Below are 25,633 nucleotides of genomic sequence, written 5' to 3' on the forward strand. Positions count from 1 at the left end.
GAATGAAAGCAAATATTGTTATGTCCAGATCTGCAGGCTTGTGGTTACGTGGACACAGGATACATCATTGTAACTTGGTAAAGATTTGTAGCTGCTCAGTGGTCTGTCTATTTCAAGTTTATACACGATGTTACTGTAACACTATTAATTTAAAATCAATATAATCTGCATGTTGGATGTGTGACGCATTTTGAGGAATTTGCTATGCACTGAGTTTCTTCTGTGAGCGCGTCTGTGTGTAATTAGTGGGTGTTTGTAGGTGTGAAGGCCATGCACACATACACAACTCTGTCTCTTGTCTACTGGAAATTTCACTCCTCTAATTGCCCATATCATTCTCTCAGTATCACAGTTTTTTTTCCCTCTCCCACTGTCTATTAACTGTGATTCAAACAAGAGTCTCTTTATCACCCCGGGAAATTCTGATGTCAGGCCAGATCCTCAACTTGGCAGCCGCCCCATTCAGCTGGAACACATAAATGAGAAAAGCTGCACAATTCAATCCCTACGAGCGAAGAAGACGACGTTCCCTTCAGTTTTCCCCCAGACACTGCATACACTCTATCTCGAGCAGAACATTTTTATCTTGCTCGGTTGGCTGTCTGGCAAGAACAACTAATGCTGTTTGTGTCCATCTCAGCTAAGGAAGGCCAATATGTCTGTGCAGCAGTCTAGACAACAAAAGCAGATGCTAAGTTTTTGATGCACTGAGGAGGGAAATATCAGCTGCATGGTTTATACAGATGGCAGGTTTCATCAGAAAGTACAGTACTTCACATTTTTTTGGTCAATTTTACCACACAGTTCAGCTGTGCTTGCTTTTAAAGGATAATACTACATTTTGGGAGCCACATTCACTCACTTTCTTGCTGAGAGTTAAATGAGAAGATTGATACTAACCTCATCCCTGAAAGATAGAGCCAGTGGTTTAGCATAGACCAGACTGGAAATAGGTGGAACAGCTTGCCTGGCTCTGTCCTAGGTTTACAAAATCACCCCACCAGCACCTCCAGAGCTCACTAAATAAATCTTTATATCCTATTTGTTCAATCCATACAAAACCCACAGTGTAAAATCATTATAAAAAGTTGTGGTTTTAGCAGGGGGTTATGTGTGGATCTATTTCTTTGCCAGGAGCGGTAACTTCTTAGAGTCTCTGTTGGCTGCAAAGCTAAGAAATCCTGCACATAACCTCCTGTAAAAGACCTATTGTTTTTTACACCTTTGTTTTTGTGTTGACGAACCAGAAACCAGCCAGCTGGTCTTTCCAGTCTAAAGTAACCAGCTGCTGGCTGTAGCTTAATATTTATTGTACAGATATGAGACTGATATCAACCTTCTTGTTTATATTGGTAAGAAATCAAATTTGGATATATCCCAAAATGTACAAATATTGCTTACTCGCAACAAATAAATCTCTCTAAGGGGAGATAAAGTTTTAAAGAAGGCTCCTTGTGTGAGAGCAGTCAGTTCCATACAACACTTAGCACACTTGTTTTTCTTTTGCACCCATTAAAAAGTCACACCTCTTCTAGCAATTAATTTTCTTGAGTGTAATGACTGGCGGTGTCCTGCGGCGCTGGCTGGACCGCTGGGGTGTTTGGGCCACACCAGGGGAAGCAGTAAGAGAGCAAGAGAGAGTCCCAGGGTGCAGGCCGTCCTCACTCTGTTTACCCATGGACCAGAGCCCCTCCAAGGGCCAGGGGGAAGCCGCAGCGGGGCCAGAGGCTATTAAAGCCATGATGGCTTTTGACAGTAATTTCTTCATGAGTCCACAGCCGCAGGCCCCTGCCAGTGGTGAGATCGGGTGCCTCCTCTTGCCCATTAAAGCACACAAACTGTGCCCACAAATCCCGCTCAATGGTATCTCTGTGCTCAGGGAGTGTGTTTGTGCATGTGTGAGTGAGAGAAGTGAGGAAGCAGGACTCAGGAGAAGGAGAGGGGGAGGCCATTGCCAATCGTGAGAAGGTCCTGGTAACCGGGCCAAAAGGTTTGGATGCGTTTCTTCAGCTACTCCATCAGTTCAGGCAAGAGTCCAAGCCATCAGGGGAACATATTCACAAAACCATGCCTTGACATCAGGCCAAATCGTAAAAGGTGTTTACGTGCATCTCAGCCCAGGGGAGCTGGAATCACACATGACAAGGCTTTAGCATTGTGTTGGGTGGAGATTGGAGTTTCAGCAGCAGTGGAGGGGTTGGCTAGAGGTATAGGTGAAGGTTGATGAGTTTGTTGGATGAGGAGAGCAGCAGTAAGGTGTAGCTTCTGCGCTGCTACACCTGTAACCAGCACAGCCACATTAACAGATTACATGGCTGTTTGGGAAGAGCAAATGTTGTTCTGGGCATGGTGCTAACATCACCTTCAGGGGGATTTAGGCCAGGAACACGGGTGGAAATTAGGGATGTTGCAAAAAGACGGAGCCGAATTGTGAGTTTATAATTAGAAGACTGCGTTTAAGCAAGCAAATAAGGAACACCAAATGATTTTAGATGCATATGAAGGCTGAGTTAGCCGTACACTTATGAGCTGGGTTTTTCTGTGGGATAACAACATATATATCCGTGCTGCTTTAGGACTTGTTGCTTCAGATTTAGCTTTTCCGTTGCTGTGGATGGAGAAAGTGCTTAAGAAGGCCATAGGTTATCCATCTCTAATCCACCATCTTAGAGCAGACAGTCATAATCTCTCCCCTGTGTTCCCCTGGGGTGTTAAAACCAGACCATTGGGCTGGATTATATCACAGAAAGGAGACCGATGTGTTAATCATAAATTAGAGGCTAAGCCTGAGTGAGCAGGTCAGTCTGAGGTCAGTCGCTCAGCCCTATAGGGGACTTTGTGTGTGAAAAGCCATGGCTTACCATTTAGTAGCCCCAACATAATCAGGCAGGAACAATGTACAGTACTGTAATGTGTCAAGGCTGCTCCGCTCTGCATGTTGTTAAGAAAGAATCTATTCAAACCTCGCTGACTGTTCAAGTGTACATTTACTGTATACATGCAAGCATACCTTATGCAAATATACGTTCACACACACTTGGCTCATATAACGCCCTTTTAACGGCAAGTCATACGACACACAGCCGAGATCGGCCCATTTATCTGTCTTCAGTTGACGTGGGAAATCTGTGACGAGAACAGAAACAAGCACCATCCGTTTTTTCCAATTCTAAACTGTTGCCCCAGGGGAACTGGCATGCTGTCTGAAAATGGGATGATACACGACCTTTGCTATGTATGACTAATACTTGGCTCCTAAAGACTGTGTCAACAAGGTGTTTTATTGAAGACGCAGCAAGAAAACACAAAACGGCAAAGACATTACAACATTTATATGATCAGAAGGAAAATATAGAAGAAGAATAACTGGTTCAGAGAGAAACAAAGTAATTTACTGACTTAATGAACCGTCTCTGACACATTAAGACAGAGCGCAAAATGTATAAAAGAGTTCTTTATTTCTAATAAACATGAATACATGTGAACATGTAGGACGTTTTTATGATGTATGTTTAAAACATTCTTTCAAACTGCTGTACAAAGCACAGGAAGAGATGCTATAGGTCAGTACGTGAGAGATGGGATGGTCTTAAGTATTGTAACCGCGTAGCAAAAATCCCGTGGAACGTTATGCGTATGAGAGAAAAAAAAGCACAATAGGGGAGGGGGCACAAAATGTAACATCAAACATTAAAACTTGTACAACTCTGAAAAGTATACTTTTTAGACACACAAAGGACACATACATTGTATGTGTTAAATAATTTTTGTTTGTCAGGACATAAAAAGCTAACTACATCATTCACAGATTCAGCAGTCTGTTTAAATACCTTATTTCTACAAAGTGAATTTACATTTTTTTTAAAGTACAAAGTGCAAATACTATGGTTTCCATTATTGCCGATTGGTGAGGGCACGTTCTCCGTGTGGGAGGGGAAATCTCAGTTGCTGGCTTAGCCTTGCTTCTTTGAGGGATTCTGAGGAGAGAATTAAAGTGACGTCAGTTTGACACATGCCCTCGTCTGTTTGCACTTAGTCTGACAACTTTTTTAATGATTGTATATTCCTGGCTCAGTCAACGCTGACAGAGCTAAAACAATATTTCAGTTTGACTCCAGATGTGAAACCAATTTTTCTCAGAGCCATTTTATCCATTTGTGTGGGATGAGTAGTTTACTTACTAGTTTACTAGAAGGTAGGCCCTCTCCTGGTTTGGCCCCTGTGAGACAAAAAAAAGTGATATAAAAGGTCAACAACCATAATATGAGGAATACTTCAGCTAAATTCAAGCATCAAATCTCCACAAAGTACCGTTAACCCTTCAATAAGCGCTTTCCCAGCTGGTCCTTGATTTTAAGCAGATCCAGGCCAAAGCAGGCTTCTTATTTGAAGCCAGCGCTTGCCAATTTTGCCAGCTGAAGTGACACCTGTTGCTGGTAGACTGTATTAGCTGTAGCTAGCCATTAGACATTAGGTTGCGTTACTGTGTTGCTCAGCTCACCCTCTTCTTTGGTCACCCCGAGGCAGCCCATCAGCTCCTGCAGAGAGAGCGCCTTGTCGTTGCTGATGTCGCAGTACTCCACAAACTTCTTTACGCACTTCTTAGGCTTGGACTTCTTGCGCAGGAAGCGTTTGAAAGGCTTGATCTCCTTCTTCCCGATGTCCCCACTGGAGTTTTTGTCCAGCTGACTGAAATACCAGTGGACCACCCTCTCCTCCAGGGTGTGGCTGGGGTCAGGCTCAGCCATCCTAAATGACAGATATCAATTCATCAGTTCATCAGCTGATAAAGATCCGCTACATCACTTCATCCAACTGACTAGAGTTACGCAAGTCACTGGAGTTCAACCAGTTGCCATGGTTACAGGAAAAAAATCACCTGTATCACACAAATGACCGAACCGCCTGACATACATCAACAATGGTAAGATGAACATACGTCATACCTTCCGGCGGATGCTGGGTCTGTGACGGCGTGCACCATGTCTGTCGACAGCGCGTCAAGAACACTTGTCAGGAACTCTGTTTTCTTTGCCCCAGGACAGCCTGGAAAATAAGCCACAGACACCTGAATGAGTGTGTGTGAGCATGCATTATACAGTTCACATGGAATTAAGTGTACACATGTGTCAGCAAACACAGACAAATGATCCTCCGGTCCACGGCATTACGACATGTGTTGTGATCTGGAATGCTGCCGTCATAGGTGGCCTAATAAATGTTTGGGGAGGGACGTCATGTAACTGGCAGCGTAGGTCTAACGTGAGCAGCACATAAAGACAGCAGAGGAGAAAATAAACCCAAACAAGACTCTCACAGTTGTCTTTAACTCCCTCTCATAAAGTGTCAGACCTCCCCTCATCTGGAGGAGGAAGAGGGTACCTGCCAATCATCCCGGAGGCCCCTGAGTGGTTTTGACAGCTGGAGGCCCAGATGATGTTACCGATTGTTGTGTGTATGGACAAGAGGCTCCATTCAGTGCCTGATACTCATCTGAGACATCAAGGGTACCAAACACAGTCCTGACAGAGAGTGTTCTGAGGATTTCATCTGAGGGATGTCAGATTTAAAGGTATGCGTTCAGAGATTGACAGTCGCAACAGCTGATCTTCAGCGTGTGGTGGGATTACTATTTGAAATGTCAGCCAGAGAGGAGACTGATATAATTAACTCATAAACCTATAAGGTAAAATCTATCATTAACTACGCAACTAAAACCAACAGAGAAGCATCATTACATGCAGAATGACGGGACAAAAAATTTAAATGAGGGACGACTGGAGTGGAATGACCCTAATGATAGTAATTGTCTGTTAGGCCGTAGAGTTTTAAGAGTGTGGAGGCCAAGGTTGTTCTGGAAGAGCTGAAGGCTATGGAGGCCAGAGAGATTCCTGGATTCCTCTCCCGGCTCTCCTCTGCTTTCTCACAGTCCGACTTCCCTCTGCTATTGCGCCTGTGGAGAAGAAGCAAAATTCTCCGCAGTTTGCTGCTCCTTTTTTATGGCCCAGGCCTGCGGGGCCAGATTCTCTTGTGTTGGAGATAATAGCAGTCTTTGCCCCGCTCTAACAGGTGGCGACCAGCATCGGCGTAAACACCCAACACCAGCCTACACTCCACCTTTCCCAAGCAGCACGGGGCTTTAGCAACCCGGGCCGAGCTGAGGGCTGAAACATTCACAGTCTCTTTTACATGCTGAACAGACTTGCACTTAAGTTTTAGTAGGCCCTCCCTGGCCCGAGCCCAGTAAAATATCTGACCCACCTGTGAATGGCCAAAGTGGTGCCTTGCTGAGCCTCTTGTGGTAAATTAGTCTAGACAGTCACACAATTGCACCCTCAGACGGCAAAGTGTTTTTATCTGGCTTTCTGACTGAAGAGAGATTTGTGGGATGGCAGTTGGACTTGTTTGAGGCTTAGTGTTTTTCATGGAGAGCACACGTCCTCTCCGTAATGCTGGAGGAATCCGAACATGTCTGCAGTTCATTCAGATGGGAAGCCATCAGGTAAAGCTGCAGTCCTTTCCTCTTGGCAGCAAAAGTTTTTCTTGTGGGGGCGGGACAGATCAGCTTCTGTCTGTCCGTCTGGACACTGTTTTGCTGTGGGGCAGGACACAAATGTTCCTGCTGTCATTCAAAGGAAATTGAGTCTGGCCATTTTCCGTTCGGTTCGAGGCCGAAGCAGTAAACGTCTGCTCTGCCTTACTTCATAATCATTATAATTATGTAATGTCCATGTTTGACAGATGCAGGATGGAATCAAGTTGAGAAAGCCTGGAATGATTACATTTTTCTTGTTGAAAATCTAACATCTACACAGCTATTCATACGCCTCCGTATCTCCGCTGCCTTTAGAAAGTTGGCCAGTAAGTGCATGTTTGCATGTGTGTGCCCGTGTGTTACTGTCAATAAGAAGCTGTGTTATTCTATGGAGCCACATGGGGCAGAGACCTGTCAGCACTCACAGCTGCAGTTCCCAATGCCTGCCCCAATGCTATCCCATGATCCCGCTCTGGGGAGAAAGCTAGCCAAACACTCCTGCTTTCCTCTCCTGCTGCTTTCAGGGCAAGTTGCTCCTTTCTTGCATCTTGTCCCATAAACCTCTCAACACCAGCGCTTCAACAGCAAATAGGCTGCAGCAATGTGAAGGCAATGTTTATAATTACCCCTGCTTCATACAGTAACAGGGTTTTACAGCCACTGATGCAACTGCTCATTAGAGAAAACAAGATGCTGTGTTTTTTTTTGACTGCGTCTCGGAATATTTTATAATGGGAGACCTGGCTGATATGGTGCAGGTTTTTTCTACAGGTTTAGAGTGATGTCCGTATACTTGTGTGAGCGTCTGTGTTAGGTGACTGCATGGGTGAATAGGTATATTGTTTTCTGTCCTACCACACAGTGTTTAAAAAGGTGTTTGGTTGGGCTTGAGCTCTGTCTCGTGGGATGTTTTCCACCCCCCATTGCCACCAAACAGTATCTGCTGACAGACACTGTAATTTGTCCTGCTCAACATATTAGCAATAATATACACCACCGGTGTCACTGAAAGGCAAAGATGAGTAACATTTATTGCTCTAAGGAGCATTGATCTGTGACTCTCCATTCCGTTCTTCCCAGTTTTATACAGACTATACAAGAGTCCTCGATGCAGAGACAGAGTGTTGCTCTGCTGCTAAATGCAGCACCTGCGAGCTGAGAGCACAGCTCTGGCCTGGCAAACTGTTACATAAACAGTGATGGATGGGACAGGAACAGTGGTGGCTCTGTTCATATGCTGCTAGATTATTAACATGTTTACCAAACCGCCAAAAAACTGCAAATTTGCCAAGCGCCGTTCAGCTTTAAACTGAGATTTGGTTGTATGCAGCACATGAAAGCTATTACTCTGCTTTGCAATGGTTTCACGACAAGTCATGAAATTGCTGATAAAATTGAATTAGATATTTAAAATGATGATATTCTAGTATTTGCAAATGTATTGAAAACAGGCTGAATGCATACTTCTGCGCAAAACCATGGTAAGTCAAACAGGCCAAAGCTGAATCTGGAAGCAGCTCAGCAAAATCAAGTGGACATTTACAACAGACAGTTTATTTTCATTTTCACATTAAAGTAGACGCTTGAAATAACTGCATTAAGCTAAACCTGTTCAAAATAGGTTTAATAATTTATGTTTGCGATGCCATGTGGGCTCAGTTGTAGCTGAGTGGAGCAATATATCTCAGCAATTAGCTCAGTAGGTGGAATGATGGCAGAAAAAACTAAGAATATTTTATTTGTTCACACTTCTAGTTCTAAAGTAACCTGATTTATTTTACTGACCATCTCCTACATTTTAGAAAAACTGGGTTCACGACAGCTGTAAATGCGCTCCAAAATTACACACCCCACATATCGGCAGGACGACATACCTTGTTAGTGCCTTCCAACGCCGCTTTTTTCATCTGATACCACTATGGGTATGGTTTGATTAGGTTTATTGTTTAGGGTCAGGGAGAGATTGTGGTTTTGGTTTGAATAAATATTTTAAGCTAAAGGAGTGATGGTTATCACAGTCAAGAGAAACCAACATTGGCTGGATGTTTTACGGACCCATCCAGCCACCCTCACCTGCTCCTTTGTCACTTGAATGTAAACCTATGTTGTTTTTGGGAATTTGCTGAAATGGCAATGTGACACATGATCTTCAGTTCTATCCGTTTGTAAAATTCACTCAGATATATCAAGATATAAACTTTACAATTTAAAATGTCAAATAGCAAACAAAGTCTCATCTGTAACTAAGCCCTGCTCATGACCACCGCTCTTAAACTACCCTCCTGCCCTCAATCTACTTATCTAAACTCTTGTCAGTCTTTCTGTCACTACCTGTCTCTGGCATCCTATTACCCATTATCTCTAACTCTCCTCCCTGCTGTTTCTCCTCTGGGCTATCATCCCGCTATCCTCCATCTCCAGTGTCAGTTGAAGATTAATCCTCCCCCCGATCCGTCTCTGTCTCCTGGCTTATTGACCAGTGAGGGGCAGTATCTGGCAATCCTCAACTGTTTCTCAAACATTTCCTTGACCAACAGTGGTAATGATGTCAACACACACACATGCGCGTGCACACACACACACACACACACACACACACACACACACACACACACACACACACACAGGCGCACACACACAGGCGCACACACACACGGTTATCAGAACCTTGGAAGCGCAGCGACAGTTGGAGGCCAATTGCTGAAGAACTTCACCATATGGTCTGAACAGAGAGGAAGAACAGAGACTGAGTACAGTTTTTGGAGGCCTACCTTGGAGATGTCTGCTTCTATAATGGTCCTTAGGTTTAGTTGGGTGGGCCCTGGCATTGCCGTCACACTTTGGCTGTTCATACCTACGAAAAAGAATAAACAATGTCAGAAAATGCCAATTAATTCAAAGTGAAATGGGTGGAAGGGATTGTTTATGACAGTAAAACTATCCTTGTTGTAAAATCAGAGAGAAATCCCATGTTTTCCAGTTTCCCCTGTACAGTTAAATCTCAGGGATTCAAATAATTGTTTTGTGGCAAACCAGAGGCTGTGAAACACATCCAAAAAGAGGGAGGGATTTGGGACTGGTATGAGGACAGAACGGGGGAGGGACGGTGAGAAAGAGAGAGATAGAGGGAGAGAGGCAGATAGGCAGACAGAGAGCGTGGGACACAAGGAAGCTTTCACTGCCTCCCTTGGAGAGCTGGTGGAGTCCTGATTGCTGCTGTGCGACAGGGCCAAAAGCTGGCTTGGGACAAGGGGAGAGAAGGGGGACAATCCACGCTTCCATATGTGTGCTAATGTGCTGTCTGGCACTCTGCCTGGAGCCTTGTTAATCGGATACCCAGCCTCGCTGCTCAACAAGAGCGCACCAGTGCCCCACTCTGCCAGGCTGACTGACCTCTGACCTGCTGCTTACCAGACCACTGAGTCACTCTGTCTACATGCTTATGTCAGACTTACTGGCATTTTCTGACTCTCAAATAGAGAAGCTCAGTATTATTCAAGGACATTTTAGTACAGAAGATATTTGCCAACCAAAGGGCATGGAACCGGGTCATCCATTTGAACAGCGTCTCTATCAGTTGGCCATTCTGCTGTGTTATGATTGGTGTGAATGATCACTTACTTGCTTTGTGTAACAACTGTCTGGTTTGTTTGCCACAAAAAGCTGTGCGATAAATTCCAAGAATCTTTGTAAATTAGGGTGAAAATACCACGGAAAAGCCCTAAAATAGCCTTATCACACATGAGGTTTTTTGTATAGGTGAACTCTCTCTCACCTGGTGGAGGTCCCAGGTATGGGCCGTCCAGTGTCCACCAGCACACACCAGCAGTAGCCGGTGGAGGGGTGACATTGGACTGGCTTGTACAGTCCTCCTTGGGCACAGTCTGGTACGAATACAGCATCGTTCTTGTGCTGCCTTGCCTCCTCCTGGGCAGACTGCTGCTCCTGGTCACATGATGAGGCTGGAGAAAGAGGGTCAGGTGATACAGGAGTCAACGGAGGCATAGGTGGATTGGTCACACACACGCACGAACGCACACACACACACACACACACACCACCTGTAAAGAAATTATTTACTTAGATGGTCTAGGTTATGTGACTTGGTAAATACATAATACACTCACACACACACTTAATGTGAGCAATAGGGTCTGTTTTAAGTTTACATTTGGAGTCAGTCTTGCTAACACATTTTGGATTTATGAAACATGTAATATGTTTGAATTTCTATCTAAAAGCGAAACACATACAGCTGCTTTCTCAGTACCACCTAACCATCTCTGTAAAATCCCAGAGGTGAAGGAGGAGGACTAAGGGGAGGGGGATGAGCGCTTGGAGACAGTGTGTGCAGACCGCTATATCAGCCCCCCCGTGGCACTGTTTACGGACATTAACGGGCTAATGACTACGTACAGCTCCCAATGCCCTAAGTTAAGTAAATATTTGGACGCTCGACTGCCCTCTGTGGATGTGTGTGACAGACAGAGTAAGAGACGAGACAAAAGCAGCAGCAGTGGTCGCTTGCGCCTTCAGACACCTACATTCAGTGACACACTACTGCTGGGTGATGTAAAGTACCAGGGATCTACTGTGTCTGTTTACACATTCAAAATTTCCCAAGGAAAAATGCAGTGTTTCAGGAGCTTCATGAGAAAGATGGGGTTTTGCAGAGCCTCAGCAGGATCTAATCAGACTTTTTTTTTTTTTTTTTTTGGTTCACTGCAGCAGCCTCCGTCTCTGCAGTGCAGCTCTCCAACAGAGATTTGAGTATTAAACTCAAGGATGGAAGTAGAGCCCTCCTGGCCATGAGGGCTTTCATCACCAATCTCTCCCTCTCTTCACTGCTCGCCTCAAGGCTCGGAAGCTACTGCGGGATTATGGATATCCCTTTTCTTTGTTTATTTTCATTAGAGATGTTTACCCACACAAAAGAGACCAAATGAAATGCCTCCCCGCTTTCTCAACCGACTCTCTTCGCTCCAGTTCCTCCGTATGGGCTCTCTTTGTTGGGGCGGGTGTTTTTTTTTTTTTTTTTTTTTTTCACCCCAATACCCCAAAGAGCACATGGTAATCAAAACCATCAATGCTGCATTTCTCAGGCTTTTTTTTTATTTGTTGCAAATTATGATAATGGTATTCACACACAAATGCACATGTGCACACAGTGTTCTCATCTGTAGACTGGCCTCAAAATTTATGCAGAAAGCAACATATTTCCCCAAAGTGCAAACGTGCATGTGTGAAACAGGAGGGCAGGATGGGCTCACAAAAAGAATAGGAGATCCTGTGTTTGTGCCATGTGCTGATAATTACAGATATGCTGCAACGCAAAGAACCACAGAGAAGCAGACCCTCAAAGCCTGGCGCACTCCAACACCAAGATGTATTGGTTTCACAACCCACCATCTGTCCTTAAAAGACAGAGCAGCCTCAAACCATGATTGCTCACACAAGTAGGAAAAAACACAGAGCCTTCTTTCAGTTGAGGTTTGCAAACACCCGATCACCATCATTAAAGAAAAAGTGTTCTTTGAAACTCACATGGTGCTCTGGTTCTATTGTTCTGTCGGCTGCGAACCTGCTCTGTCCACAGAGTGGGGTACTGGGAAATGATGTCTGAAAAAAATCACCAAGACAGCTTTATTAGCTTCAATTGAAAACACACTTGTTTATCATCTGAGCCAAACCTGGTAGTTCCAAAACTCACAGACTGTAAAAATGCACATCAAGGTTATCGTCTCTCAAACTGCTGGAGTGGATGTGAACAGTAAATTGCATGTGACAGCTGTGACAAGAAATATAGCAGCAAAAAAAAAGGGGGACAGTAAACTATGACTATGAATTTCTTCCTGTGTTATCAAATAATCACATTGACATAGAGTCATAAAACACTACTTCTTTAATAATATGAAAGGGCGATAAAAGTGCTCGAATGCAACATTACAAATGTGACTGCCTCTAGTTAACAGTGATGGATTATCTTTATTGCACTAGAAATGTAGGAAGTTGTTTTCTTGGTCATTTGGAGTTTAAAGGAAGCATGTAGCAATGCCACAATATAGAAATAGTCCATTACACAGCATACAAAACTTACAGCACAGATGTATTAACAGCAATGCATGCTTTAAGTATCAAAGGTGAAAGTACTCATAAGGAAGGTTTATATTACTGTCTATCGTATAATTGGATTATTGTTGATGACTTTTATGGAAGTAGCATTTTAATGTTGCATCTGGTTGTGACCTTGTTATTTCTGTCTGTAACAATGCATCATATTTTAAAGATGATGTTTTATATGAAACATTTTCAATCATAAAGTCACAAAGCATAAAAAGGAACAGCCTCAAGTAAAGTATTTGCAGTATTGCAAAATTAGACTGAAGTACAGTACTTAAAGTAAATGTACTTTTGAAAAAAGAATTACCACCATTCTTCTTCAAATGAAAAGTTGAATTCTCAGTCAGTAAAACACAACCTTGCTCATATGAGCACTTTGTGGCTAGCTTACTTGATTTGGTATGAGCAGTAGTTTATGTTGGCTACCTAGCTAATGCTAGATAGATATTGTTGTACATTTGCAGTTTCTGTTACACAATGTTTTAGCATTTATTAATATTCTGTAATCGTCACTTGTGGCCACTGTGTTGCTACTCAACAAAGATTGCCAAAGAAAGCCACTCATTTTGATAGTTTTCTTTGTGAATCTTATCAATTTAAAAATGTTTTTCTATCACATTTTCTCCAATGACCTTTTAGGAAGAATGAGGCTGTAGTTGTCTCATGTGAGGCTTCTTTTGCCCTTTTAAGGCCGGTTTCATGCTATGCTTTTGAGTCAGTCAGTGGTGTCTCAGTAAACACAGGCACGGCATCAAACATTTCTTACTCACAGTCTGACGGATAAAAGCTCACCTTCTTCATCTGTAGGAGGCTGTGGATCCACCACTAGGCCAGTCTCATCTGCATTTAGAATGGAGAATATTTGCAAGGAGACTACAATTACGAGAGAAAGCTAGATTAGAGAATACTTAACTATGTGAGATTTGCACGTTGCCCGGACAATATTGAGAGAGGCAGAAGTAGAGGTGAGGAGAATCAGAGAGGTGTGTGTGTGTGTGTGGGTGTGTGTGAGTGTGTGTGTGTGTGTGTGTGTGGGTGTGTGTGTTGAAAGCTGAAAGAGGGTGACTTACAGTAAGAGAAGGAAAGAGGAGGAAAAACAGAAGTATAGTGGTCATATATTCCCATGGCTTCACTTCATGCAGCAAAGGAGATTATGTTATAGAGGACAGATTGAGGTCAGTTATAATGAATGAGGAGAGGATGAGGAACAGTTGTCCCTGATGTTCTTCTTCATCCTTCCATTGCCTGCATTCAAGTTCTGAGAGCTGTGTGAAGGTGGGAGAGACACAAGGGATGAAGACTGTAGTAGCCAAGTCTGAAACTAACCAATTAACAGTGGGAAAATCAAGCTCAGTGTTTGTTTGGTCTGTTTTTGTTTGTACGATTTGTGGTAGGAGGAAGATGGGGACTGAGGTTTCGAGCCGCTAAGGGTGAAACCACGGCCGTAGGTGTGGTTAACCTCAGCGTGGGACACTCATTCTGCTCAAAGTAAAGCTCTGTTAATGCCTGAGTCAGGGCATCTCCAATGGGTGGCTCCACAAACAGAGATTAAGTTTAAAACTTATTTTCTTCAGCAATGAATTCTCCATTGCAAAATCAGGATTTTACATTTAATGCAAGTTTGTTATGCCAGCCATTCATCTTCTCAAGCACGCTTGGTGGATAAAAATACATACAGTCAGTGTGACTGACTGAGGCAGACATGTTATTACTCTGCTCACTTAACGGATGGAAATGCCATTTAAAAAAGTGTATTTATGATTTGGATTTATGATAAACCACTAATGACCTATCTTTACTTTGCAGCCTTTTACATGACTGTAACACCTCTTTTAGCATCTGCCAGGAAACCCCCGCGCTATTTGTGGTCATACAGCAGTAGTTTTACGGCTGTTTGTCAGTCGTCAGCTGCATATGATTCCAGCATGTGAATGAATTTGTCAAGTCAAGCACCAGAATTGGGTTTACGGTAAAGCATGTGATGTTTAACTTTACCAATTCTGATAATAAAAGTGCAGCAATGCCTGCCGTAGAATGGTTAGGCACTGATGGGCTTCTGCTGAATTAAAACACTGATGCAATCACTGCTATTTTCAGTGCTGGCACACCACAAATCTACAGTTTATTCTGCTTTTCACCACCCTGTTTATCCAACCAGTTCAGATTGAACCACAACCCCCCCCCCTTCACATCCTTTCCGCCCTCACTCCCTCTCCCACCATCTCAAATTTTAGCATTCCCACTTGATCTATGTGTAATGAGTTGGCCGGGCTCAGACAGACACTATACCCAAGACTGTTTACAGAGAGAGAGGCGCAGACGTAAATGTCACACTGACAGGAATAACCCATGTGACAAACACAAGTGGATGGATACGCACTTTCTCTCTCTCAAACACATGCACACATTCATGCACGCAAACACACACACACACACACACACACACACACACACACACACACACATGCACATGTACACAATCACATAAGGAATCGATCTGGATCAACCCAAATTACACTTCTTTCTTTTTGAGCCTTCAAATCACATCAGTTAAACAAATAGTGTCTTAAAAGATGAGAGCAAGATACACAGTATCTGGAGTGGAGCCAGAGGGAAACTTAGTGGCTCTATATCTGGAGGAGGGTAGATGTTGATGAGAGACAGGGTGAAAGTAGGTGGAGGATAAAGTGTGAACATTTCCTTGTGTCTTATGACACTGTTGCTGAAAAAGAACAAAGTTAGAAAAGAGCTTCTGACAAGTCAGTGTTCTTCCATTCTGGCTGCTTCCTGGTCGTTTAGCTGCCTGGTAAAGACAACAGGCGGTTATAGGCGCTGTAGCTGCTGGCGGTGTGCATTAAAGCTCACCGCAGCCTCTCTCCTTAGACTTGTTACTCAGTCACAGACCGCTTTTATATCAGCCTTCAGGCTGCTTGTACTCTCTCAAATTGACAAAATATTAGAGAGGCAAGCCTTAACAGGCGACCTGCCCTGCACATCTCTGACACAAATGCAGGCAAACAGACAGAGATACAAATGAATACATACACACATGTACATGCATGCTTAGATAAGTACACACATGCACATGGACACACATGAAAGCACACATGCAAATATAAAGGAGTCGAAATGCCTCTGAGAATGAATTTTCCTTGAATTAAAGTCTCACCTGCTTTACCTGGCTCTCTTGTGGTAGCCCTCTCTTGTTTTGATCCTAAAAAGCGACAGGTTCAAATGAATTAAAAATTCACCACAATACACTTTTTTCAAGTGTGACAAAGAAGACAAACAGCCACCAGACTGAAGTGAGGAGTGAACTACAGTGGAAAACTCTTTCTTGCCTGTTTATCATTCATTTTAAATGGCTCCAATCACTTCCACACTGCACGTCAATGGAGATGTATTTTGTGAAATTTTTAAACTTCATATACACAATCAAAATTAAAGTACAGCTGGCACTTAAAACTACTGCAGCTGCTCCTGGAACTTTCTCACTCTTAAGACAGCAGCAACTTACAAGGCAGCCCCATGAAGACGCACAGGGAGGACATGTGGCATTGGTTATTTGATTGTTTGGCAGACGCCATCCTCCAAGAATACTTACATTCCTTACAGTTTAATTTTGTTGCTCAACTCTGCAGCAAGGATTTTCTACTAGGCTTATTTACACTGTAGCCCCATGCCTTGAGCAACGCTCAGTCCTCGGGTGGCCCTCAAACTCTGTGGCCATCAGTCCAGTCACTGACCATTTTCCCATAGGACTAAAGATTACACCCCCCACATACATGGAATGTCATGCTTGGCTGTGCTGAATTCATTTTATCATCATTGCTTCATATAATTACAGAAACCACGTTTGACTATAAGTCAGTCATTTTAAAAATACAAAATGAAATGCCTATACTAGTGCACTGAACTGAAAATAGAGTATGCATAAGTGTATACATTATTCAAAGTTTCCCATTGTGAGACAGATTATGAGGGTTTTTCCAACCTTGGCACCGAGGTTTTTTATTGGCCACTGCTGAACCACTGATGGGTCGGCCATTGGGTGTGACACACCAGCAGTATCCAGTGTAGCTGTGGCACTGAACCTGTAATTAAAACAGCATGTAAACGCAAAGTTGGCATAATCTAAACCAGGGATGGCATTTGCATGAATGAAATGTGAAGGAACAGAGTTAAAAAGTCATTAACAATAAAATCCATTCAGGAGAAAAGAGCAATTCTTGCAAAAAGTGAACTCAGGGTGCGAAAGAGTTACTCTTTTCTACTGTAGCCTCTCTAGTCTAGAGCTGTGCCTCCTATTCAAGAGAAGTATCATGTAATGGTGTGTTTTTTGTTACCTCGCTATATGTACCATCAGGGTTGCATACAGGCACAAAGACCTGCGGGAAGAGCTTCTTGGCCTGCTGCTCTGTGTACTTCTTCTCTGCTACACATCTGGATGTATCTGAGGAGTACCACAAATCACCGGAATCACTACACATCACAGAGACCCATGATTCAACCCACAGCTCAACTATTTTCTTATGCAGCACAACTCCGAAACCAACCTACTTAAAAAGTCAGAAGATGATGTTGAATCTCACAGATGATGAAGAACGAAAGAAAAATGCAGGGAGAGGGGAGAGATGCAGGGGAAAACAATTCAAGACATTTCGGAAGCAGCAGATACTTGTGTGGCTGGGAAAAGAAACCAACACCCCCGGTCTTATTAGGAGCAAGTCAGGCAAGCCTGCACAGTGCCTGGTGGTAAAGCCATTACTGAGCGAGGCAGCTCGTGCTGCTCCTGTAGAACATTCCAGTCACCCAAGAAAAGGGCTGATGCACAGGGAAAACCTGACCCTTCCTTAATGTCTCTGGGTCTGTCTCACTCTCCTCCTAAACCTCGACTGTCTCCTCAGCTCAGCCCGAGCTGTCCTCCACGTATTTGTTGATATGAATGAGGGTCAGGTCAGCAACGTTTCACCTATGAGCACCTCGTGTGTTTTCACATCCCTCTGTCAGAGCCATGGCTCATCCTGTCATTCCACAGCTGCTTCACCTCACCTGGCCAACAGCACCAGCTGTGCAAACTCTCAGGAAATGTTGGGCAGCAATGGGTTTAATGGTAACTTGGTGCGACACATTAGCTGCCACGCAGTGCTCGTCTGGCTGGCAGGTTCAAATCACATTAAAACAATGACTCATGCTAATTTTAAAAACGTTCACCAGTTTGGTCAGGAGGCTGCATGTCCCTGGCATGTCTTTCTGTAGATTGACCATTAGACACACGCAGGGGAATGTGCACTGGTTTCTTTCAGGCTGGTGTGTGTTTAGTGTGTGTGTGTGTGTGTGTGTGTGTGTGTGTGTGTGTGTGTGTGTGTGTGTGTGTGTGTGTGTGTCACTGTCACTGGAGAGGAGAGACTCTGGATGTTCCGGATGGGGGATAACAGGGAGTTGAGGAGCTCTAAAGTTAGCTCCAGTGGAAAAACCCAAAACCATCGTCCTTCTCCAGGGGGCTCCGACCAAAAACTTGACTGGAAAAAATGACAGGACACTTGAATCATCTCAGCGCAGTGATAGAAAACAAATGTGGTGCCAGTCTCGCCATCCTTAAACACAATCCCATCTCTGTGCTTTTAGGCAAAATCAGCCCTCTGGTTTATTTCGGGTGCTGACACGGCTGCCGTTGCTGTGTCTTTACCCCCGGCCGTCCAGGAGCAGAGGGGGGTCCGAACCCTTATACACCCGATGTTATTGACGCATACAATACGACTTTCATGGACTCTCGTCCCTTTCAGCTTCCTAGCTGGAATCCTCTATTCTGTGTCCCGCGCTGTCCACCACATCCAGATGTCCGCTTAGAGACGTTGCCATAGAGACACAGCACGGGCATAAAATCGTGGAATGCTTTTCCATCATATGAGACTTCTTTTTAAGCAAACCCTTTTGCTCACGCTCCCGGCATTAGTGATCTAATATTGTAATATGTAAGAATGGGGCTTTGTGCCCAGTCTGGAGAGCAATGAACTAGCAGTATAGAGTTAGTGAGGAGGGTGGGGGGGAGAGGGTTCAGGGCTTCAGCTTTTGGGTGTATGGGTTCTTCCTTCCAACGACGGCTAACAATGAGGGAGTCTGTGAGCTGCCTGACCTCACTGGCTCTCCTTCCCATTTTGCTTTTCATCTCCAGTCATCCATTGGTCACATATGTACAGCTTTACATCTACTATGATGAAAATGAGTCCATTAATTCTTGTCAAAGTATTTCATTGAAATGCCCTCGCCTCTGCATAATGATTTGATTTCACAAAGCTGGAGCCATTTCAAATCAGTGAGGAAGCTGTCGGTCCTATGACATACGCATATAATCCATAAGAAGACAAAAAATCATTTCCACTGAAAACAAAACAATTAGAGTATTTTGACAAATGAATGTACATTTCCTTTATCAGTACAAATGGGGTGAAATGATGAAACCAGCCAGGCAGCAGCACCTGCCCCACCCATCCACTCTCAGTATGTCAACCCCACTCATCCTCCCAGCACTCAGAGAATTAATTATGCTGAAATGAATTTAACCCACAAGTTTCTACTGTGACCCTCTCTGCACATTTGAGAGCGTCAGGCGGCGCTGAAGCGTGACTCATGACCTGACCTTTGCATGGCCCTCGGATGACCTCCAGCTGGGGGTCGCGGCACTTGGCTCGGAGGAACTCGCAGCGAGATGTGAAGGTCCTGCCGTCGGAGGCGCACAGGGGTTTGCGAGGAGCTCCGCTGCATTCCATGTTGCACTCCTTATCCTGGTCCACCCGCAGGAACTGCATAGGTGAGAAAGTAGGAGATAAGCAGAAAAAAACATTTGTTAAATGAGCCATTTCTGGGAATCAGTCAGCTCTGCACCAAAACACTTTAATCTCCGCAACAGGTATGATTCTGGGGGGATTTAGGAAGACTAGAGGTTGAAGCTCGTGTATTTTATAAAAAACAAGCTACGACAACGAAGACAGAACACGCGTCCATTGCCAAAGCCATACAAACGGTTAATTCTACTTTAAAGCTTTCATCAGAGGTTCATAAGAAAGTGCAACATCCTTTCATAAATACAGTATAAAGCAGCGATAAACAGTACAACACAAAGACAAAGATGAGGCAGTGTCACTACAAGCCTGTCAGGGTGCAGCCAAGATTCGTCTTTGTCTAAAGGGCTGGAGAAGACTTGACTGACGCTTCATCCTTTGTCTGTGCCAACACCTGCACAGGTATTCACCTGGAATCTCTCCTGAGGATGTTTTACTCAGCCATGAAAAGAGAAACAAGGACGGAGACTCCTGGCTGAATGCATCACATCACCTGTGTCAATGCCACCATTGTATCTTCCACCGTGGTATGAAACCTCCTCGCCAGGCCACACAATGAGGCGGTCGGTGGTGTGTGTGTGTGTGTGTGTGTGTGTGTGGGGGGGGGGGTGGCAACAAGCTGTGACTGCTACAATGAATGAAAAAGCAGTGAATGATAGAGTGGCTGAATAAACTAGATGTCAGAGAGCTTTGTTCTGCTACAGTGTGAGTGTTGGGTTTACATAAAGTTTGCGTGATTCATTCATTCAGCTCGGTGGAATAATAGGTAGAATGGAAAAACACAAACTCTCTACCCATGCCAATGCAGGTGCTGTATTCAGTCAGTCATATCCATAAATAAATACCTTTTTGTCTTCGCGCTGCAACACCGTCATTTTTCACTCAGGTTAGCTCTTTTGTTTTGTGACGTTCTTTTTTTTCAGTTTTCAGTGGATGCTCGGATATCCACAATCAGTCTGAATGACCTCCCTGTCAACTATTCACAGCAGATGCACAGACAGACAGAAACTCGCTCTCACTCACTCGCTCACTCGCTCACTCGCTCACTCACTCACTCACTCACTCACTCACTCACTCACTCACTCACTCACTCACTCACTCAACCCATTCTGTGGCACAAAGCAGAGAATCAAAGCCCTCGGTTCAAGGTAAGCCATAAAAATCTGTTATGAGTTATCAAAAGACAGGGCATGGCAGGATAGAAGAAGAAAAGACACATATCCAGCAGGAGGGCGGGATGATCAGCAATAAAAAATTTGTTGTGTCTGACATCCAACAAATGAAGTGAGAGATGAGGTTTGGTGGCAGCCCTCTGCATTCAGACGAGTAAGGCTTCAGGGCAACATGCACCTGGAAGAGGGTTGGCAGGGAAGGCAGTGTCGCCCTGGGCGAGGGGGGGGGGGGGGGGGGGGGGGGATACAACCCACTCTGTCAACCCTGCTCATAAATCTTCCCAAGGGGATCAGAGAGGAGAGGCCCGTTCAAACACATCGGAAGAGGAGCCGTGAGGCAGGGAAAATTAGTCTTAGATCGAAATTTTTCAAAAAAGATTTTTTCTTACAAGCTCTTTCTTTCTTGGCTTTTAAAATAATAATAACACAAAAAGTATCCTGACACTGCACACACTGAGCTGACTGTTGGCTTCATAAGAACAGCCTGTGTCCAAGTCTCAACTCTCATCCTTCATCTTTCTAGACAGAGTTATTCCTCTTCTTCCTCTGGAAATAACAAATTATGAGAGGTCCCAAGATAAATCTGAGGGGTCATAGCATGATTTTTTTTTTTTTTTAAACAAAAAAACAGGCATTTTATGACTTTATTCAGTAGCAGTAGTGAGATGACAGGAGTTGTGAGGTGAGGGAGGTGGCATGCAACAAAGGTCCCCATCTGGATGTGAACTGGACGTCACGGTTCGTGGTCAGTGCTTTAACGACTGGGCAGCCAAGTCTCCCAGATACAACATATTTTTTAGGTCTTTGGCCCACTAAAACCCCCTCAAATCCAACAATCTGAGAGGGAAAAATCCCCTTCACATCCACATCAAAGCCGTAACCTGTAAGGATTCAAATACACATTAGTTCACTTTAAGCCATCAGAAAATATTTGAGGATTTTCCATTTCAAGTTTGCTCTTCTCTATTGTAACTTAATCTGTGAAGAAGTTGCCACTTTGAAGAGCATCGCTGAATTTGAGGAGGGTTGTTTGGATGACTCAAATGGTTACAAAACAGTAACACTGGCTCTCACCAACTAAGCACCAGTGTGTTTGTGTGTGTGTTTACAGGTGGGTAAGTTGACTTCGAAATGATGGCTGAATTGAAAGATGGGTGTTGTCTGACCCATGACTCCTGAGTAATCATGTAATAATGTAGTAATAACTACTGAGTAGTCATGAGTCAGAACGTCAACATGTTGACAGGCGTCGTGGCTGGTATGATCCCATCCCAAGCTGGTCTCTGGTTCTCTTTCTCCTGCCACTTATTTCTCTCTAACATGTCCTTGCCCCTCCTCGTCAGTGTCTCTGAGTTTTTTTGGATTGTTTGCATCACTGCACCTAACTGACAGTCTCCCTCCCTCTCCCCCGTTCTCCCACATCAGTTAGGACATCCCTCTGCTGCTGTGACCTCCTCTCACCCTCCGCTCCGTCTCTCACAGCTCACCCCTTCACATAAAGTCCAGCAGGCGTGACAGGCTGGGTCTGAAGATGGTTTTTTACAGAGGGCCGCAGCCTCCCAAAGCTAGAAACTGCTCTGATAGTGACTAAGTGTGTCCAGCCATACTTGGTGGTGGACCGCCAACATCGCCACAGCCAACGCTGGCCACCCCAGTGCTCACGCTAGACGAGCATTATCAGCATCAGTCCTTGCCAGCCAGCAGACTGACAACTCAAACAGAGTCATTCTGCAGCCCAGCATCCTGCTAGATGTCCACTGTACAGCACACAGCAGAGCGCCAAGTGCCTGCAAGTTTAAGATAAAGCTCCAAGAACGCAGCATGGAAAAACACAGTTCGCCATGAAATCAGCCACCCATGAAATCAGCCACCCAGATTCACTATCAGGCATCCAAGTGTTTATTTCACAGTGAAAGCTGGCCACACTGCAGCAGGAGAAAAAATAAGACGTGAAAACCAGTGAGAGTGAGAGGAAGAAGTGTCAGAGACTGTGGTGTCTTGAGGACCTCTTCCTCCTATGTACTCCTAATGGTGGTTAGCCGTCTACTGCAGTGTGTTTGACCGGTGGTGATGGATGGGCGACGCCGAGGTAGAGCCCTTACACTCCCCTGATGTCTCATTCCAGCCTCTCAGAGCCAGCACCATCGTCATGCGCAGCAACACGGCAGAGAGTGATGGATGGCCTTCACCACGGCACTGGCTTCCACCCTTATTTATCATAAAAGGAGACTCAAACAAGACAGAACACATATTGTGAATCAAGTCCATCTATTGCTCAAATCCTTTTTTCGTCTACTTCCAGACAGCTGGCTCTCACTTTCTCTGTTTTTCTTTCTCTTTACTTTGCTGTCTTTCGTTTCATGATATCTTTCTTTCATTGCATGAAATCTCTTGGAAGATGCTTTTTGCATCTGCTCAAATAATACAAGAGGTTGGCAAAGGAACAAGAGACAGAAGAAAGAGGGCGAGACGGGCGGAGTGTAAGGAAAATTTTTTTTTTTCCAAGACCAACCAGCATACAAATCAAATCCTATTACCTCCCCCTGGCTCTGCGGCATTGTGGGATTGAATTGAGTACGGAGGAGGCGCGCCTCCAGCAGAGAGCACATTGTAGGCTGATAAGGGCCCTCTGGGCTGGGAGGCCCCCGCTTCCAGCGCCCCGAGAGGCCCCTCACACCACGGCCCCGCAGGGTCAATGGGGGCCCCAGCTGAGAGCCGTGGCAAATGTGTTAAATGGCCTTGGCGGGAGTTTCCCGCGTGGATGCTAGGATGCAAAGGGGATCATTAGTTTCCAGCATGGTGGAAAGGGAAGAAAGTGACAGCCTTTAACCAGGCTACTAACTCAATCAAAGGTAAAGCCACTTAATTACTGTGAAAGATGTTAAAAAGAAAGAGGTGGTGTGAAAGGCCACCAATGTTCATGTGACAATAAAGAAGTCTCTTTGGGCAGGTGCACAATTTCATGAAAGCATAGGGGGCAATGGAACCCATATGTTATACTATAATTGCTTTGTATAGGTTTGAAAAGAGGCAGCCAATGTTTTATGTGCCCTCATCTTTTCACACACTATTTCATACTTCCATAACACATGGAAAAAGCCTGCTTCGTGAATAACCTGGGCAAATATCCCCTATATTTAACTGCCTGTTTGACCTCAAATATGCACAAAATATGAAGTGGAGACATTTTCTTAAAACCAGCAATAGCCTTTCCTGTGCCATTCAAACAATAAGCCATTAATCACTCATGAAGTCCTGTAAAAGTACAAGTCTGGTGCTCCATGTGTTATTCCAATAAAGAGGGTCTAACGAACCACAGTGGGGAGGTACGACACAGACACAGTTATGACTGAAACATGCAACGGAATAAGAAAGATTTTCGTTCTTATAGTCATATCTAGATCAGAGTGGCTGCTGTGTCATACCCAAACACAGCTGTATCAGTATAACCTTCACATCATTTGCTGAGTAAATATTACCATCCACAACACTTCAAAAAGGAAACACATTATCTGTACTCATACGATGTGTGTGTAATTGTGTGCATCATGGTGAAAATCAAGGGGGAGCATCTGCTCGGTGCAACAATTCCTCCCACATTCCACAACTCCATAGTGCCGTCAGGGAGAAAGGATCTCCGACCCTTCACCTGCAGGTTAACAACTCATGGCCATTTGTTTCCAATTGGATATTAAGGCATCTTCACCCGGACCCATAAATAACGATGCTGGAGGAGGCGGCTGTCACTTCAACCTCTAAATCAAGGGGGGAAGTCTCTGACAGTGCACATTCCACTCTCTATTATTCCTCCTTCAGCACGATACCTGCACTTGATCGTGGCCATGAAATTCCCCTCATCTGCTTTAAAGGTGCATCTTCTCCTGATCTTTGAGGAGAAATTGACATGATGCACCACAGCTGCTGCTGTAAACAATGCCATGTGCTTCGGAGCAGCAGACCTCCTGACACTGGTACCTCAGCATCTAAAGAGCCACTGGTACTACAAGAGCAACTGGGACAGAGAGGCAGACAAGCCCAGAAGCTGGGAGGCAGGTGAAGGCACTAAAAGTAAACCAGAGTGGTGCTGCTACCAGACCAGTCAACCCCTCACAGGAAAGCCAGAAGATTTTGCCATCTCAGATACACTGTGCAGAGACCCTGAACACAATGGAGTTCATAAAGTTTTACAATGCAAACCTATCTTGGGTTGTAAATTCCATCTTGAATTTCTGCCATATATGGAACATATTCAAACTGTGAAACATTTTCTCGGGAGAGATTACATCTAAATTAATTTAAAGTTCATTTAATCAGCATTGGTCATAAATCTGCTTAGATTTATTTAAGATTTCTATTTATCTCTTTGTTTATTCATTAGATTTTCTATTTAAGCATTTCTGGCTATCAAACGAAAAGCTCATAAAAAGGACATAGATAAAGGATGAAGAGCGCTAAGCTTGTGAACTAACATAGGCTACTGACTTTAAAAGAAAAAAAAGAAAAAAAAAGAAAAAGTCTTGTTTCAGGACTGTATTTTTTTTCGTAAAACAGGAAACTGTCATTGCGTGTTGGACTTTTAGAAAAGCCTTTCTATCTTGAGACGCATTCGGGGAATTATGTGGCTCTTCCTACCGTGAGAGCGGAGAACTTTTGAGCGCGTCCAGCGCACAGCAGACAGAGGAAGACCAGTAGCGGACAGACGCGCATCCTGACGCAGCGTGGCAATAAACTCTCCAAATTACGCGCGGTCCAAAATTCAGTCTGTGCTGCCTGGACTTCACCAAAGTGCGAAATTTGTCTCAGGAAGAAATCGGAAATGTTTAAAAATCCAAAAGTAGTCCTTGCGAAAAAATGTCAACGGTGGAGCAGGGGTTGCTGGTTTATTTCACTTCGTCTCCTTGGTTTCGTCTGCCAAGCCGTTTGTGTAGACACTCTCCTTACTTCTGGCAGTGCGATAACCCCCC

At 44.3% G+C, this 25,633-nt stretch overlaps 1 protein-coding gene across 3 annotated transcripts; it reads right to left on the minus strand.

The window, feature by feature from the left end:
* Positions 1–3,439: 3,439 nt before the first annotated feature.
* Positions 3,440–25,619, minus strand: smoc2 (SPARC related modular calcium binding 2). Of its 3 annotated transcripts, none has more exons than XM_023411772.2 (13): positions 25,302–25,619; positions 19,296–19,458; positions 17,002–17,108; positions 16,650–16,749; positions 15,834–15,869; positions 13,448–13,495; positions 12,080–12,154; positions 10,311–10,497; positions 9,307–9,389; positions 4,947–5,046; positions 4,502–4,749; positions 4,182–4,219; positions 3,440–3,977 (listed from the first exon to the last, which is right to left on the minus strand). In XM_023411772.2, exons 1-13 carry the CDS (start codon positions 25,374–25,376, stop codon positions 3,954–3,956), a joined length of 1,284 nt encoding a protein of 427 aa, XP_023267540.1. In that variant the 5' UTR covers positions 25,377–25,619; the 3' UTR covers positions 3,440–3,953. The 3 variants fall into 3 exon arrangements, with proteins under 3 accessions (XP_023267540.1, XP_023267538.1, XP_023267539.1); XM_023411770.2 differs by having other exon boundaries at positions 13,448–13,528; positions 15,825–15,869; XM_023411771.2 differs by having other exon boundaries at positions 15,825–15,869; positions 25,302–25,618.
* Positions 25,620–25,633: the final 14 nt, after the last annotated feature.

Source organism: Seriola lalandi, unplaced genomic scaffold (assembly GCF_002814215.2).
Source record: "Seriola lalandi dorsalis isolate HSWRI2012SDOR001 ecotype SW California unplaced genomic scaffold, Sedor1 jcf7180002054470, whole genome shotgun sequence".
NCBI classification, from domain to species: Eukaryota; Metazoa; Chordata; class Actinopteri; order Carangiformes; family Carangidae; genus Seriola; species Seriola lalandi.

Bases quoted from the DNA above. Each gene is read 5' to 3' on its own strand.
- smoc2 (XM_023411770.2), bottom strand. From the start codon at position 25,376: ATGCGCGTCTGTCCGCTACTGGTCTTCCTCTGTCTGCTGTGCGCTGGA. The intron at 4,750-4,946 runs GTATGACGTATG...TCTGTCATTTAG, and splicing joins GACCCAGCATCCGCCGGAAG to GATGGCTGAGCCTGACCCCA. The intron at 3,978-4,181 runs GTAAGTAAACTA...TTCTCTCCTCAG, and splicing joins GCCTACCTTCTAGTAAACTA to AATCCCTCAAAGAAGCAAGG.